General features: G+C 47.3%; 1 protein-coding gene across 1 annotated transcript in view; it reads left to right on the top strand.

Moving 5' to 3' along the window:
• LOC144685885 (uncharacterized) overlaps nucleotides 1-14881 on the top strand; it is a 282599-nt gene that overhangs the window by 227049 nt on the left and 40669 nt on the right. The window contains exons 11-12 of the mRNA XM_078550890.1: nucleotides 6045-6113; nucleotides 11550-11648. Of these exons, the coding sequence (XP_078407016.1) occupies nucleotides 6045-6113; nucleotides 11550-11648 (168 nt within the window). The remainder of the gene's footprint in view (nucleotides 1-6044; nucleotides 6114-11549; nucleotides 11649-14881) is intronic.

A 14881-nucleotide genomic window follows, 5' to 3' on the forward strand; every position in this document is an offset into this window, starting at 1 on the left:
AGAGCGGGAGCAGGGCGGAGTGGGAGCGGGCGCAGGTGGGTGCGGACAAGATCACCGCCCGCTATCGGGCCCGCACTGCCATTTTACACGGACAGGCCAATTAAGGCCCGTCCAGCGTAATGCCCGACTTCCGAGGATAGCGGGAGTGGGCGGGCAGCAGCGGGAGTGCATTGTCTGCCGGGTCCAATGGCGACCCAATGGCCCATTTATATGGAGCGCTGGCAGCCTTTGCAAGGCTGCTCACAATGTCAAGTGGAAGGGCTCACCAGAGGGCTTCTGGTGAGCAAGCCAGTCCAGAGGGTAGGCTAGCGGAGCAGGCCAGGCTGGAGGGTAAGGCAGCGGGACAGGCCAGGCCGGAGGGTAGGGCCCCTTGTGTGACCCTCGTTTCTCGGATGACTGCCTTGCTGCCCTCCTCAAGGAGCTGGCAACATGGCGGGAGGTGCTGGCTCCCCAGGATGGGAGGAGGAGGCCCCCCCACATGACGGAACGTGCCTGGGAGGAGGTGGCGGAGGTGGTGAGCTCCCACGGCGTGGTGCAGCGCATCTGGGTCCAGTGTCACAAGCACTTCAATGACTTGTTGCGCTCAGGAAGGGTGAGTACCATGTCGGCATTGGTCATGTAACCCAGCAGGTCGGCTTACCCCCCTGCTGCACTGTCCCCGCACCCCCCCTTCCCCCAACTGCAAGTCTGAGTGTAGTGACTTCATTGAATCATTGACGGCATTTGTCCTTTGCTGGATGGGCCAGCAGATATTGCCCATGCTGAGGTCAGCCTGAGAGGGTGATGAAGAGATGTGTATTGCCCCCGCAGCATGTGTTACACTGAGTCCCATATGACTGGTTTGGGGCAACCTGGAGGAGCTGCAACTAGGCGCTGTGCTTGAACTGCAGAACATGTCCAAGTCAGGGTGATGGCATGTTGGGAGGGGAGCTTCAAGGTGGTGTGGCAACGAACCATCTGCTGCGCTCTGCACTCCACATGCTTGCGCCTCCTTGCTGTGGAAGGATATACCGTGTGGTGCCAAATGTGATGTTGGCAGCATTTGTCCAAGGAGCGTTGGGGGGGTGGGGGGAGGGGGGGTGGTGGGGAGAAGAGGGGTTGGGGGGGGCGGAAGCGGGGGGGGAACTGGCCTAGCATCTTTGTGTGAGTGTTCGCCAGCAGCGGGGTGAGGAGGCTCTGGAGCCCTGATATGTCCCACTCTGGTTGGGGTGGGCCATGCGTGAGCAGAGTCCATGTGCAATTTGCACTAATCAATGCTCTTCTCTCCTTTTCAGGAGAAGAATGCTCATAACGTGGCAGAGCGTGTGAGGACTGGCAGCGGCCAGGCGCAGATCACCATTCTTAGCCGCTTCGAGCAGGAGGCCCTGGATCTGGAGAGGCACCATGCGCTAACATCCACTGGTGTCGGTGAGGCTGGGGTGACACGGCCAGGTATTTATGCCCAACATGAGGTCAGCATTGTTCTCCAAACAGCCATAACAGTGCTGAATGTTAATTGATTTAATTTTGCAACATGGCTTGACCATTGCTTATGGAAGGATGAGCACATGATGATCCAGGGGACAGGGATACACTTTGTCATTGTCTCCACATTAACTGATCCACTGTTCTTGTTCTTCCTTTCAGCATCAGTGGAGCAGGGCTAGGAAGAAGAGCAGCAGAGGCCCCCCTCTCACACCTCATGGCCCTGAAGTCTCACCAGCGTCACACCATCTCTGCCAGGCAGGCACCAGCACAGATACTAGCACCTTGGTGGATATTCAAACATCGGCTAGTGTCCCGGAGCACAGTGGTGAGGACAGTTCACAGTCACTGGCAAAGACAGAGAGTGTCCATGGCGCCAGCAGTTGGAGGACTGCAGGGGACCAGGCACATGTTGAGTCGGTGCCTGATGATGTGCCTCTGGAGTCGTCAGCGACACAGCCAGGTGCAGGAAATGTGGCTGGGTGTGCAGGAGCATCTGCGGGAGTCTCCGTGGCGGAGGAGTCTATGTGGACAATCATCGAAGCAATGAGCCACATGTCTGAGCGCCATGCGTCCTCCATTGGAGAGAGTGACGACTCTTGTGGAGAGCCTCCTCCAGCAGACCCATCAGGGCTTCCTGGGGATGCGCTCTGACCAGCAAGCCCTCACATTGGCATTGACCTCAGCTGGTCAGTGCCAGTGTGGGAGATGGTTTGGGCATCAGCTTTCCCAGCTTGGTGCCCATCCATCCATGGTGAGCATGGAAGTCCAAAGTGATCTCACGTCAGCGTAGCAGCTGCCTAGCGTCTCTGCGGGCACCTCTCAGGGCGCTACGGATGAGGGCGGCAGCTCCTCTGCCCCTCTGCCAGTGACCGTTGCATCCGATGAGGCTGCGACAACTGGGGAGATGCCAGCTGTGGAATTGGCAGTTCCCTCCCAGGTGGGCCCAGCACAGGCTCCATGGGCCAGGGGATGGCTGCCAAGGTCATCAAGGCCAACAGGACAGCAGAGTCAGCAGGCTGTCTCAGATGCTAGTCCCAGCGAGGGGGCAGCACCAAGACATAGCAGCTGGAAACGAAAACGTAAGGCACCTTAGGCACACCACGGGTTTATCACTGGTGCTTTTGTGTTGGCCCGAGATGAGGTCCCTATGATTTGTTTTGATTTGTAACACTATTCTCTTTTTTTTTGGAATAAGTTGGTTTGCTTGACCTAATAAATTCAGATATGTCACCATGGCTGAGGGTGCCTCTTTTCTTCTGCATGTGTATGGTTTCCAAAACTGTAATGAGTGCTTTGTGGGACATTCAGCTTTATTAACAAGGCCCTTAGTGACTGTTCCTAACCTGGCAGATTTTGCACTTAGGTGTCAAGTATCGAGCCTACAGCCCAGGCTTGTCCTGGTGGTCCATCTATGGTGTGCTAACTGAAGGTTCATTGGATTAAAGCCTCCCAGGTGTCCCTGCCTCCCGGGAGTATGCCCGGGTCAGCGTCTACCCCCTCAGCATTTCCCTGTGCATGCTCATCCTCGGACTCACTGCTGGACTCATCGTGTGCAGCCACAGCCACTGCGTCGATGTCTTCATCGTCCACTGCGTCCCCCCATTCCAGCGCAAGATTGTGGAGGGCACAGCATGCAACCACCATCACCGAGACACGACCTGGGGGTTACTGGAGTGCGCCCCCTGAGTGGTCCAGGCATTGGAAGCGCATCTTGAGAAGACCGATGGCTCTCTCCACCACAGCCCTTGTGGTGCCCTGGCTCCTATTGTACTACTGCTCAGCTTCTGTTCTTGGATGACAGAGAATCGCATGAGCCACCTTCTGAGGGGATAGTCCTTGTCACCCAGCAGCCATCCATCAAGCCGGGCTGGAGCACTGAAGACCCCCGGTACCTGAGAGTGTCTGAGGATGTAGGCATCGTGGGAGCTGCCTGGGTACCTTGCACAGACTTGTAAAATCAGCATCCTGTGATCACACACTATCTGCACGTTCATGAAGTGGAAGCCCTTCCTGTTGACGAAGGCACCGGGCTCACCTGCTGGCGCCTTGATGGCCACATGTGTACAGTCTATTGCACCCTGGACGCAGGGGAAGCCAGCAATGGCCACAAAGCCTCTGGCTTGCTGTGTCTGGCTTGCCTGGTCCCAAAGGTAGTGGATGAAGGTCAATGCATGCCTGAACAGAGTGCCTGTAACCTGATTGACCAAGTGTGGACAGCTGTTTGGGAGACACCGCAAAGATCACCCACCGAACCCTGGAAGGAGCCAAAGGTATAGAAGTTGAGGACAGCTGTGACCTCCAGAGCCACTGGTATGGGGTGTCCGCCCACACAGTTAGCGGGGATCTCAGGCCCAATCATCTGACAGACATAGTTGACTGTCTCCCTTGAGAGACGGAGCCTCCTTTGGCACTGCGCCTCAGTCATATTGAGGTAGCTGCTTCACCGCCTCTAAACCCTGGCAGCAGGATAGTGGCGTCGTCTGCGGCCCCTTCCACCTTCGACTACCTTTTGGCCCTGCGCCCCTTGTGCCTGCACCTGTCCTCCCAAAGGTGGCTCCCCTGCAGGCTGAATATGCACTCCTGGCCTCCACCCCCTTCTAGCCCTCCCTTCCTCCTCATAGGAGCTGCCTCCAGTGGACAGTTCAGCTCCCATTCCCAGGCTATGGGAAGGCTTCCTGAAACCTGCAGGCCCAGAAAGGATTCCTTACTGCAGATGCTGACCTGAAGGTTTAAGAGTCCAGAAAAAGCAGCTGGTATGTGTTTTGAAGTACTGCAGATCACACAGGCAACTTTCAAAAACTTTCAGAAATAAATGCTTGACTATGCACACTCGCAACCCCAGTGAGCCATCTTATCCCGCCCGTGGATGAGGTTAATACAAATGTCCCCTACCCACCTGCCCGTTGCGCCCATGCGCCGAGCCGAAGATTGCACGGGTGCTGAAAAATCGGCGTCAATTGGCGCCTCAAGGGCCTTAAGTGGCCCGTTAATTAATGGCGGGCGCGCATCGGACATCATCATATCACGATGGCGCGCAGTGACGTCAGGACACTCGCCTGACGTCACCGCGCGTCATTTTACACACGGACATGTGGGACCCACCCCCGCACGCCAAAGGGAACATTCAACCCCAGATTTCCAGATCCGCAGTGTTTTGCTTTCACCTTTGAATTATTAATGGGGAAGATTTCCTCTGTACTCCAGGTGTCATTAACTAGTAGATGATTTGATTATGAAGACATTTATGATTTTTTTATAGTTAGCATGCAGAGAAAAATGTCCTCTATGAAAAGAATAACTTGTATGTTGTATTTGCACACATCAGCCTGAAATTTAATGTTTCACAATATGGTACAGACTGCCAACCAAGCAAGTAAGAATTTGCATTTAAATAGCGACTTTTGCAATCTCAGCCCATCTGAGCCAATGAAGCGTAGTCACTAATGTAAAGGAGGAAGCACAACAGTCAGTTTGGACGCAGAAACAGCAATGAGATGGTGACCAGATGATTTGTTTTTATAAGAGATATTGATTGAGATATAAAGGTTTGCCAGCACACTATGGAGAACTCTGTGCTTTTCTTTGATTAGTGCCATGGGATACTTTACACCCAGCTGAGAGGGCAGACATCGCCAACTGTGCAGCACTCCTTCAACCAATTTGACCAAATTGTCAACCTAGATCATGTGCTCAAGTCTCTGGTGTGGAACTTGAACCCACATTCTTCTGATTCAGAGGCACAGTGCTATCACGGAACCAAGGCTGACATTAGTCTAAACTGCAGCAAGTACGAGGAAGTCAAGCATTGCCTACATTTTGAAACAAGCATATTAAAGTTGAATAGGATGCCCTTGAAATTTCAGAAAACAAAATATTAAGCAAATAGTTATTTCATAGAAACATAGAATGATACAGCATAGAAGGAGGCCATTTGGCTCATCATGTCTGTGCTGGCCCTTTGAACGGGCTGTCCAGTTAGTCCCAGTCCGCTGGTATTTCCGTTAGCTTGGTATTTTTTCCTTTGAAGTATTTATCCAATTTCCTTTTGAAAACTACTATTGAATCTGCTTCCACCACTCTTTCAGGCAATGTGTTCAAATATTTATTTCTACAACAATATTTTTCGAGAGGTTAACCCTGAAGTGCAGCAGAGTGGAGCTAGTAAAGCCAGGCCCCGGCCTCCTCCACCAATAGCGTGTCAGACCTGTTGAGATGCTCGATACCTGTGTAATAAACAGCTGGCCTTGCGTGATAATGCATAGGAAACTCATTTACATGATCTATTGGCACTCTGGGCACATCTCTGATGAACACATGTGATGCCAGCACTGGTGTCAGCAGCTGTGAAAAGTTACTGATTTCCTTTTGTGTGCTGCGCATATTCCTGGTGTGAAGGAAGGTGAAAGGCCACCAGGTGCGGTGAGGGAGGTATGGGATGAGTACTGTTTATATCTGGGGTTACCAGCACCAGAAGTTTAGAAGTCACCTTGTCCAGCCTTCAGCTGAAGGATTTGAACTGATTTTCTCATACTGTTCAATTAATACTTCCTCTTTATTTATTATCAACTTGTATGAAGGGTCCAAAAGGTGAACAAGGAATAACAGGAATAATAGACTATGATGGAAAAATTCAAGAGGCACTACAGGTAATGTTTTCACAGTAAATATGAATTAGAACGTGTTAAATTGAAAGGAACATGGCACAAAGATTATAACAAAAAGTTTTACCCTAAATGCTAAACTAAAACAAGGATTAAAGATTTACCATACTGATATATTCAAAAAGCATATGTTTTCACCAACTCCTGGGGATTTTATCGATATCTGGATATGCAATGGCTGACAGGATTTGATCCTCATTCAGCTCTATCTAAGGGGTCTGCCATTGTGAGCTCCAGGATCAGAGTGCCACTCTGTTAATGGATGGAATTTTCTGACCCCGCCCACCACCAGGATTATCCGGTCTCGCCATAAATTAAGAGACTCTTGGCTGGGCCCCCGAATTTCCCGTGGCGGGTCCCGCCAACGATGGGGCTGGAAAATTTCAGCCAATGTTTTTTTTTAAAAGATATTTATACAAAGTTTATATCCAATTGTTCCTTAGATTTGATTGAAGCACCCCAACCAAAACATCAAATTCTATATTGCAATTCAGATCAGATTACTTTCACATGTCGTCTTCTTCATTCAAAAAATATCTGTCCTAGTATAATTATACATGACTTGAAGTGTACTGGCTTAAGTTACAATACACAAAAATTTGAAGCATTTCTAAAAACATTTATGAAATTGTAACATTTATCTGTTCACATGGTACCGTCACACACTTCTTGCATTGTAAGAATATGGGAACCAGAGGAGGCCTTTAACCTTTGAGCCTGTTTCAGCATTCAATTAGATCTGTGCCCTAATTCTATATCTTCACCTTTGCCCCATATCCCTGAATATCTTTTGGTTTACGAAAATTTATCGATCTCATGTAGAAGTGTTTCCTAATTTCACTGCAGAAAGCTGACTCTAATTTGTCCTAGACTTGTCCTAAGGGAAAATTTTCCACCCGTTGTGGGGGGTTATGTGGGGGCGGGCAGGGGCGGGCGCGAACCAGATCAGCGCCCCTGTCCGTGTCCGCGCCGCCATTTTACATGGGCAGGCCAATTAAGGCCCGCCCAGCGTGACGCTCGCCCGGAAGCGCTGTGCCCTCCCTGTATGGGCGGGGGGAATTCCCTGAGTCAGGGCCTGTGCTCTTTTGTGCATGCGTGCGAAAGAGCACAGAAATCTCCCTGAGGCACAGAGGTGCCTCAGGGAGATTAGTTTAAGTTTTAAAAAGCTAAATAAAGGAAAGAAAAAATTTTAAGACATGTCCCCTCATGTGACAGTGTCACATGAGCTGGGACATAGAACCATAGAACCATAGAACACTACAGCACAGGAAACAGGCCATTCGGCTCTTCTAGTCTGTGCCGAAATATTATTCCGCTAGTCCCATTGACCTGCACCTAGTCCATAACCCTCCAGACCTCTCCCATCCATGTATCTATCTAATTTATTCTTAAAACTTAAGAGTGAGCCCGCGTTTACCACGTCAGATGGTAGCTAGTTCCACACTCTCACCACTCTCTGAGTGAAGAAGTTCCCCCTGATGTTCCCCCTAAACCTTTCCCCTTTCATCCTAAAGCCATGTCCTCTCGTGTTTATTTCTCCTAATCTAAGTGGAAAGAGCCTACTCGCATTTACTCTGTCTATACCCCTCACAATTTTGTAAACTTCTATCAAATCTCCCCTCATTCTTCTACGCTCCAAGAAATAAAGTCCTAACCTGTTTAATCTTTCCCTGTCAATTAATTTTTTTTTTAAATTTTATTCAGCTTCTAAACACTTCATGAAGCCTCATCCCGCCCGTGGATGAGGTTCCATGAAAAATGCAAAGGCTGCCTGGGCTCTTCGCCTGCCCGCCAACCTTAAGGTTGGATGGGCAGCTCAGTTTATTGGTTTAATTAGTTTTTAAATGGCCTTATTAAGCCTTTGACAGTTCAGCAGGAACGGCCCCGCCCCCGCTTGCCGAGCCGAAAATTCTGGCCCTAGACTCCCCAGCCAGCAGAAATAGTTTTCTCTATCTATCCCAACTGTTCCCTTAAAAACTTGAAAACATGCATCAAATAATGTCTTAACCTTCTAAATTCCAGGGAATACAACCCTAAATTGTATCTCCTGTGCCTGGAGTCCGGGTATCACGTTGGTAAATCCACTTTACGCTCCCTCATAGCCAATACATTCTTCCTAAGGTGTCGCATTCAGAACTGCTCACAGTACTCCAGATATCCAGGGCTTTGTATAGTTGAAGCATGACTTCAACCCTTATGTATTCTGTGTCATTCCCTTTGCTGTCCCTGAGCATCTGAAAATTTTGACATGAACACACTTCAGATGTACCTTTGGACATTTCACATGCAACAAACTGTGGCCTACCCATTTTCATTTATAAGATTATTTTACTTTTAAGAAAGGTTAATCACTAACCGACCTAAGATAAGTAATTGCCTTTAAAAAACAAGATATGAAGGTAATTTTCCAACATTGCATTTCAATCAATATATATTGGAAATCCAAACGTGAATTTAGTTTAAACTAATTATCACAAAATCATTTGCTGTAATTGCCCAAATCTCAAATATCCATTGCTGGTGGACGAGATTCCCAAAAAGCACAATGTTTGGCAAATACCCTTAGGCTGCATGACAGGACATGTTTAATGATAATTTTAAACTGATAATGATGTAGTTTGATATTGAAGTTCTTACTAAATAAATCCCAACATCTGAGTGTGCATGTTATATGCGTATATTTTATTTAGACATTTATGGAGGTCCCTAACTCTTGCCCACAAACCTTACTTCCTATTGTCAGGATTTTCAGTTGCATTTTTCTGATAGCATTAACCAAAGAAGTAGAGGCAAATAGATGAAGAAACACTGAATTTTGTGGCAGCAGGATTTTATGTTCCCGCTGAAATCAGTGGAGTTTACAATGACTCACCGCACTTTACTGCCCCGCCCCCACCTAGACCGGGCCGTAAAATTCCGACCACTGTCTTTCCTCATCCTAACGTATTTATTTTAAATGAATGATTTGAATTCTGAAATCAAACAAACCTTCTAAGTATTATCACATGTGTTGTTAGTTAGGAAAAATAAACATATTAATTGCTGACCCTCGAGAGACGGAGGCCGGGGATTTAATGTGGGCGAGGGGAGTCTCAGCCACCTGCTTGAGAACCGGTGGGATCCCTACATCGTGGGCTGGATTTTACAGGGGGTGCACTGCTCGCCCCCGGAAGAATTTTAAAAAGCCTGCCCCGTATTGATAACACGCCGGGGTGGCATAAACAGGCTCAAGGTCGGACTTCAGCCCCTCAGTAGACAGGGATTCGGGCCCTTGAGTGCAGCCAGCTAATCAGATTGGATGGCAGCTCCAGCAGTGCCAGAATTCAGTAGTGGACATTGCCGAGACTGCAGGCATCTCCATGGAGAACAGCCAATGGCCACCGGACTGAGGTAAGTCCCCGGGCACCCTAGGGAGGGGTGCAAGGGGGAACAGGGTTTGGAGGCAAAATTGGGAAGAATAAAGTGGGGAGGAGGGGTGACATCTTGGGGGAGGTGTGCCAGCAATGAGCAGGGCACCTCCTGAATTATGTGCCCCCCCCTTCCTTACCACCTTTCCAGAATGGCAGTTCTAAAAACGGCCTTTGCACTCTGGTCTGCTGGCCACTGCCCAACTTTTTATAGCAGTGAAGGCTGATTGAAGCCTTTAATTGCCACTTAACTGGTCAGTTAATGGCCTCAATAGACGTAAGGGCAGGTGGCCTAGTGGGCCTCTTTCCCCTCGACCCCACCCCCCCACATATCATGGGCAATAGGTCAGGGGTGGGTGGGAAGGAAGTGGGCTGGTGACCTGACATATTTTAGGTGCCCCCCTGCCAAATAAACACCCGGCAGGGAGCCATAAAATCCAGCCCCGCTTTTCTCTAGGAGGCCCAACGCTATTCCGAGGTAACCAGGCACTTATCAGGACAGCGCCGGGCCTCCTGTTGGATTAAGTCCCCAGTAGGGTGGAAATCCTGCCCCGAGAGTTGCTGGCCAATCAAAGGCTGGCAGCTGTACAGTACTGGCACCGCCACTGGAAGCAGTGGCCATTGCTAGTACTACACTAGAGCCTACCATCTGGATCATCGATGGATCCCCAGCTAGAGGTGAGTGTGGGTGGAATTGAGGTCACCGGTGAAAAGGATGGAGGGGGGGTTGGAAGCAAGAGCAGGGGTTGGCTTCTTCCAGGGTCCCCCTTCTTGATGCCAGGTCCCTCAATCAGGCACAGAGTGCCATTCAGCAAACCCAGGTAGGGATGGCAAGTCCCCTGCCTGACACTGGTTGAATACCAGAAGTGGTGGGGTGAGGCCCTTACGTGGTTCTTAAGTGGCCGCTTAAGGGTCTCAATTGGCCTCCGGTCTAGAAGGACACCTGAAACCCTTTCCATCCCAGACTTGATTACCAGTTATAAAAATGTTGGACATGTTTGACTGATATCAAGAATTATCCAGTTAGATGATGAAGAGTCCATTTGTTTTCGAATTGGTGTGGGGAGGTGGAGCATCAAAAGGATGGACACGCCCGGTAACAAACGGTGGGATTGTGGGGGCAGGGCAGTTGGAGGCATGAGATCATGGGATGACACCTTCAGGAATATGTCCAACCCAGAGTTGGCAACTTTAGCACATTCACACACAATTAGCTGGCCAATGTCAATGTGCACAGATGGAAAATCTGTCCCTGGATCATTTGGAATGAGATTCTACACTTGCCCTTACACCATCAGGAAAATTTTTTAAAATATTTTTGAAGAGATTATACATATGCATGGTGTGAATTTCCAGGCGGCTGTTCCAACTGACAGAAACAGAGGAGAAATACTGGCCTCCCCTTTAGCCTGCCATGATGAGCCATTACAAATTGTGGAGGCAGGGCCATTGACATACTCACCAATAAAAGTGCACTCACAGCTCCTGTCCTAACAAAGGTTGGGAAAGTTGAAGCAGCATCAGATGCTGCCAAGACACCAAGTAGCCTGACTCCTAAAGGAGCTGTAAGGTCATCTCTAGACGGTAATCAATTCCCTCCAGAATCAATTACCTACTCCTCCTGTACTTTGGGGCCTTTTGAATGCTCCCTCAAGCCCCACGAAAATTCTCTGGTCTGCAGACATTCTGTTCTCATTCCCTCGGCCACGTATTAAGTCTCCCCCAAACACGTGCCATCCAGCCATCTCCATGAAGAAGCTGGCCAATTATTTACAGATATTCGACACCTGCAGCTGGCCAGCAAAATTTGAATGAGGGCTGAACCTGAAACTGGATCGAGTGTCTTAATTACCGCCACATGCTCGCTGCCTATATTGCATCCATTTTGGGCCCAAACCAAAAATTCCTACCCAATGTTCTTAATGTTCACATGCTCTAATGGTGATGGTGTTAAAATGTGAGCCTTCAATGGAGGTATTGTGCTTTCTGAGTTTTGGTATTTCTGGCTTTTTAGGGTATAATTGGTCCTAAAGGGGACTCAGGAATCCCAGGAGTCCCAGGAATTCCAGGACAAAAAGGTGAAAAAGGAGATATCGGTTTCTCTGGTCTACCTGTAAGTGTTTATCTAAATGTCTTTAATTTCTTAAGAATGAGAGCATATCCTCAGCATTAGTAAATAACATGTCAGATATCAATAAAACAAGAAGCATGAAGACATACTGCGAAGTGTCCAAGCTGGTTGTAATTCCCGCTCTTGTTTTGTCCTCTTCTGATTGTCCAACTTTACCTCTCCTATCCTAAATGAACTGACCCCTGCTGGGTATCATTCCTAATGTCACTAAAACCAGATTATCTGGTTACCATTGCTTTGTGTGGGACCTTCCTTTGCCCAAATTGTCCACCGCATTTCCTACATTACAACAATGCCTGCACGGCAGAAGTACATTGGCTGCAAAGCAGTTTGGGGATATCCTGAGGTCATGAAATGTGCCGTATAAATGTTTGCCCTTTTCTTCAGTGCCACTTCTCAGGTGTGACCCAAGTTTTATTTCAGACACGCAATATCAATTTCAACACTACCCCAGGATAACTTCATACACCGATTTTTCCAGGTAGCTTGAAGTTGCTGCTCAAGATGCTGTTCAGAATAAAATACATTAACAAACTATATTTCCTTTAATCACATTAATTGGCTATCATTCAAAATATTCATACAGGGCTTGTGGAACAAGCCGAAAGTTTCTGTGGGTCAGTAGGTTCAATACAAGAAGCATTATCATTTAAATAATTAACATATTTAATGTTATTATCTAACTGAAAGCAGCAATAAAATTATCACTTACAAATTCATGCCACCCACACAGACAATCTATTTGGATTTCAAGCTGAACAAATATCGAAAAGGCTGGACTTTGTACTTGAAACTGGATTTTTAAACCCGATGAGATGTTGAATATGAAAGAATTCAAATAAACAATCTAATAGGCAAAAATGCTCAAATTTTTCACATGTTATGATCCTGTTAGGGACCATTAATGTTTAAAGAAGAAGAAATCTGAACACCCAATTAACCAACAGAACTATGCCATAAGATTTCACGTTTTTAAACAAACAAACTTTATTGTATGTCAAAAAGAATTCAACAAAGTAAGCACTTTTAACTTAGCACCATGGTTTATAAAGACTTATGCAATAAATTCAGTTCTACTTTTTACTTGCCCCTCCCCCCTCTCTCAGGAGTTCCCTTACCTTACAAAATCTTGAAAGTTCATTCACTTTTCCTGGGACCAACCCAAAGGTCTGCCACAGCTCTGCACAGTGATGTAGTGCCAAATTTTGAGGTACAGGAGCTCTAAGAAGATGTGTTGGCCACGTCATTTCTAAATCTAAATTATGTTGTGTTCCTATGTGTTATTCATTTGAGGCTCCAAAAATCAGTAAAACTATGCTTTTGAAGTGAAAAATATTAGTGCCGGTAGGCAGTAGGCATTTTATTTTCAACTGTATGGTACTTTGAATCATTAGTCTTTAGGATAGCTAGAATTTCATTATGCAACATTTTACAGGTTGAGTATCCGTTATCCGAAACCCTCAGGACTGATCGCGCATCGGATTTCAGATCATTTCAGTTTTCGGAGACTGCATATAAGCCTAGGCCTACTTACATTACAATGACCGAAGCCTAGGCTAGCTAAAGTCTAAAGTGAATTAAATGGCTAGAAAAGTAAGACGTAACACTGAATAATAAATGCAGGGGACCTGTAATAAGTTCGCACCTGTAGCACCATCTTCGATTCTGCTTGTAGGAGAGGGGTCAGAGTGTCAATGTACTCTGCTGTGAGGCATTCTTGAATATTCTTCCAGCTTCATCTGCCTCATCAACATTGGCTTTTGTTTCATAAGTTTGTCTTTTATTTTATAGATTGACATTATCTCTTGCTCTCTTGTAAATGCACGTTGTTCAAGTGCATCTATCAACCCATCACACATCTTAATAGTATCGTGTATGGGCACTTTCTCTACCAGATTCACTATGTCATCCTCGTCATCACTGTTTTGATCAAGGTGACCTTGATGTAACACCATTTCTGCAATCTCCCCATCAGTCAAAGAATGCACAAAGGGTGGATTGTTATCAATATTAAACACTTCCTCGATATCCTCAGCCTCCAGCGTATTGACACATTCTATTGATGTACCTTTTTCATACTCAAGGAGCTGGTTTACCAGGTTTTTTTCCCCTTCTTCATGTGAAAATCTTCAAAATCTTTGTCAATATTATCGTCTTCAATGAACATTGTTATGCGCCAAAGGTTTTGCCAGCCGTTGGTCAAGGTGTCTTTATCAACAAGGCACCAGGCATTAACAGATGCATAGATGGCATCCTTAATGGTAAACTCCTTTTGGAAGTTTCCACCCCCAAGCCTATGTTCACAGCACCAAGCAAACTATTCAAGAAGAAGTCTCCATAGTTATACCTCATGGACCGAAATTGCCTTGGTCCATTGGCTGAATTAATGACATTACGTCTGGGGGGAAAGTAGATGGCAAAAACATTGTTCTTCACCAAGAGTTCAGCAGGGGGATGTGCTGAACAATTGTCTAGAAGCGACAATGTGCACGTGCCTCTGGTACAACATGGTTGTGAAACCATGAAGACACGTCACTGGTTATCCAAGCTCTCTTATTGGCATAATAGTGAACAGGTAATGTCCGAGAACCCTTGAAGTCCCTGGGACATTGGATTTTCCCAATCACAGCCAATTTACATTTGTGTGTGCCAGCCGTGTTGGCACAGCTATGGACAGTCAACCTATCCTTAGCATCCTTATCATCCATTGGTGCACTCTCCTCAGCTGTTGCAAGCATTTTTCCTAGGGGCCAGAACAGACCCGTTTCGTCAGCATTGTAAATTTTTATCTGAAATTAGCATAGCAAACTCATCAACAAATTTTTCAACAGCATCATGGCCTGTAGATGCTTTATGACCACAAACTTTCAAAAACTTGATACCATGATGCATTTTGAATTTCTGCAGCCATTGCTTCACAATAATTTCCACAGCGGGTCCAGTTCCACGTTTCTGCTAAAGGAAGAGGCTGACCTTGTTCTTGAATCCTCTGCCGATCAGCGACATCGCAGCCAGATTGTGACATGGGGGGAGAATTTTCTCCGCGTTTGGTCAGCTGGCTGGGAGCGGGCGCAGAGCCGATCGCCGCCCACGATCAGCTGCGTGCTGCCATTTTGCATGGGCGTACCAATTAAGGCCCACCCAGCGTGAAGCACACCTGGAAGCGCTCAGCATTATCTGTACGGGCAGGGGGAGGAGGGAGAATCGGGGCCTGC

Source organism: Cetorhinus maximus, chromosome 10 (genome assembly GCF_964194155.1).
Source record: "Cetorhinus maximus chromosome 10, sCetMax3.hap1.1, whole genome shotgun sequence".
NCBI classification, from domain to species: domain Eukaryota; kingdom Metazoa; phylum Chordata; class Chondrichthyes; order Lamniformes; family Cetorhinidae; genus Cetorhinus; species Cetorhinus maximus.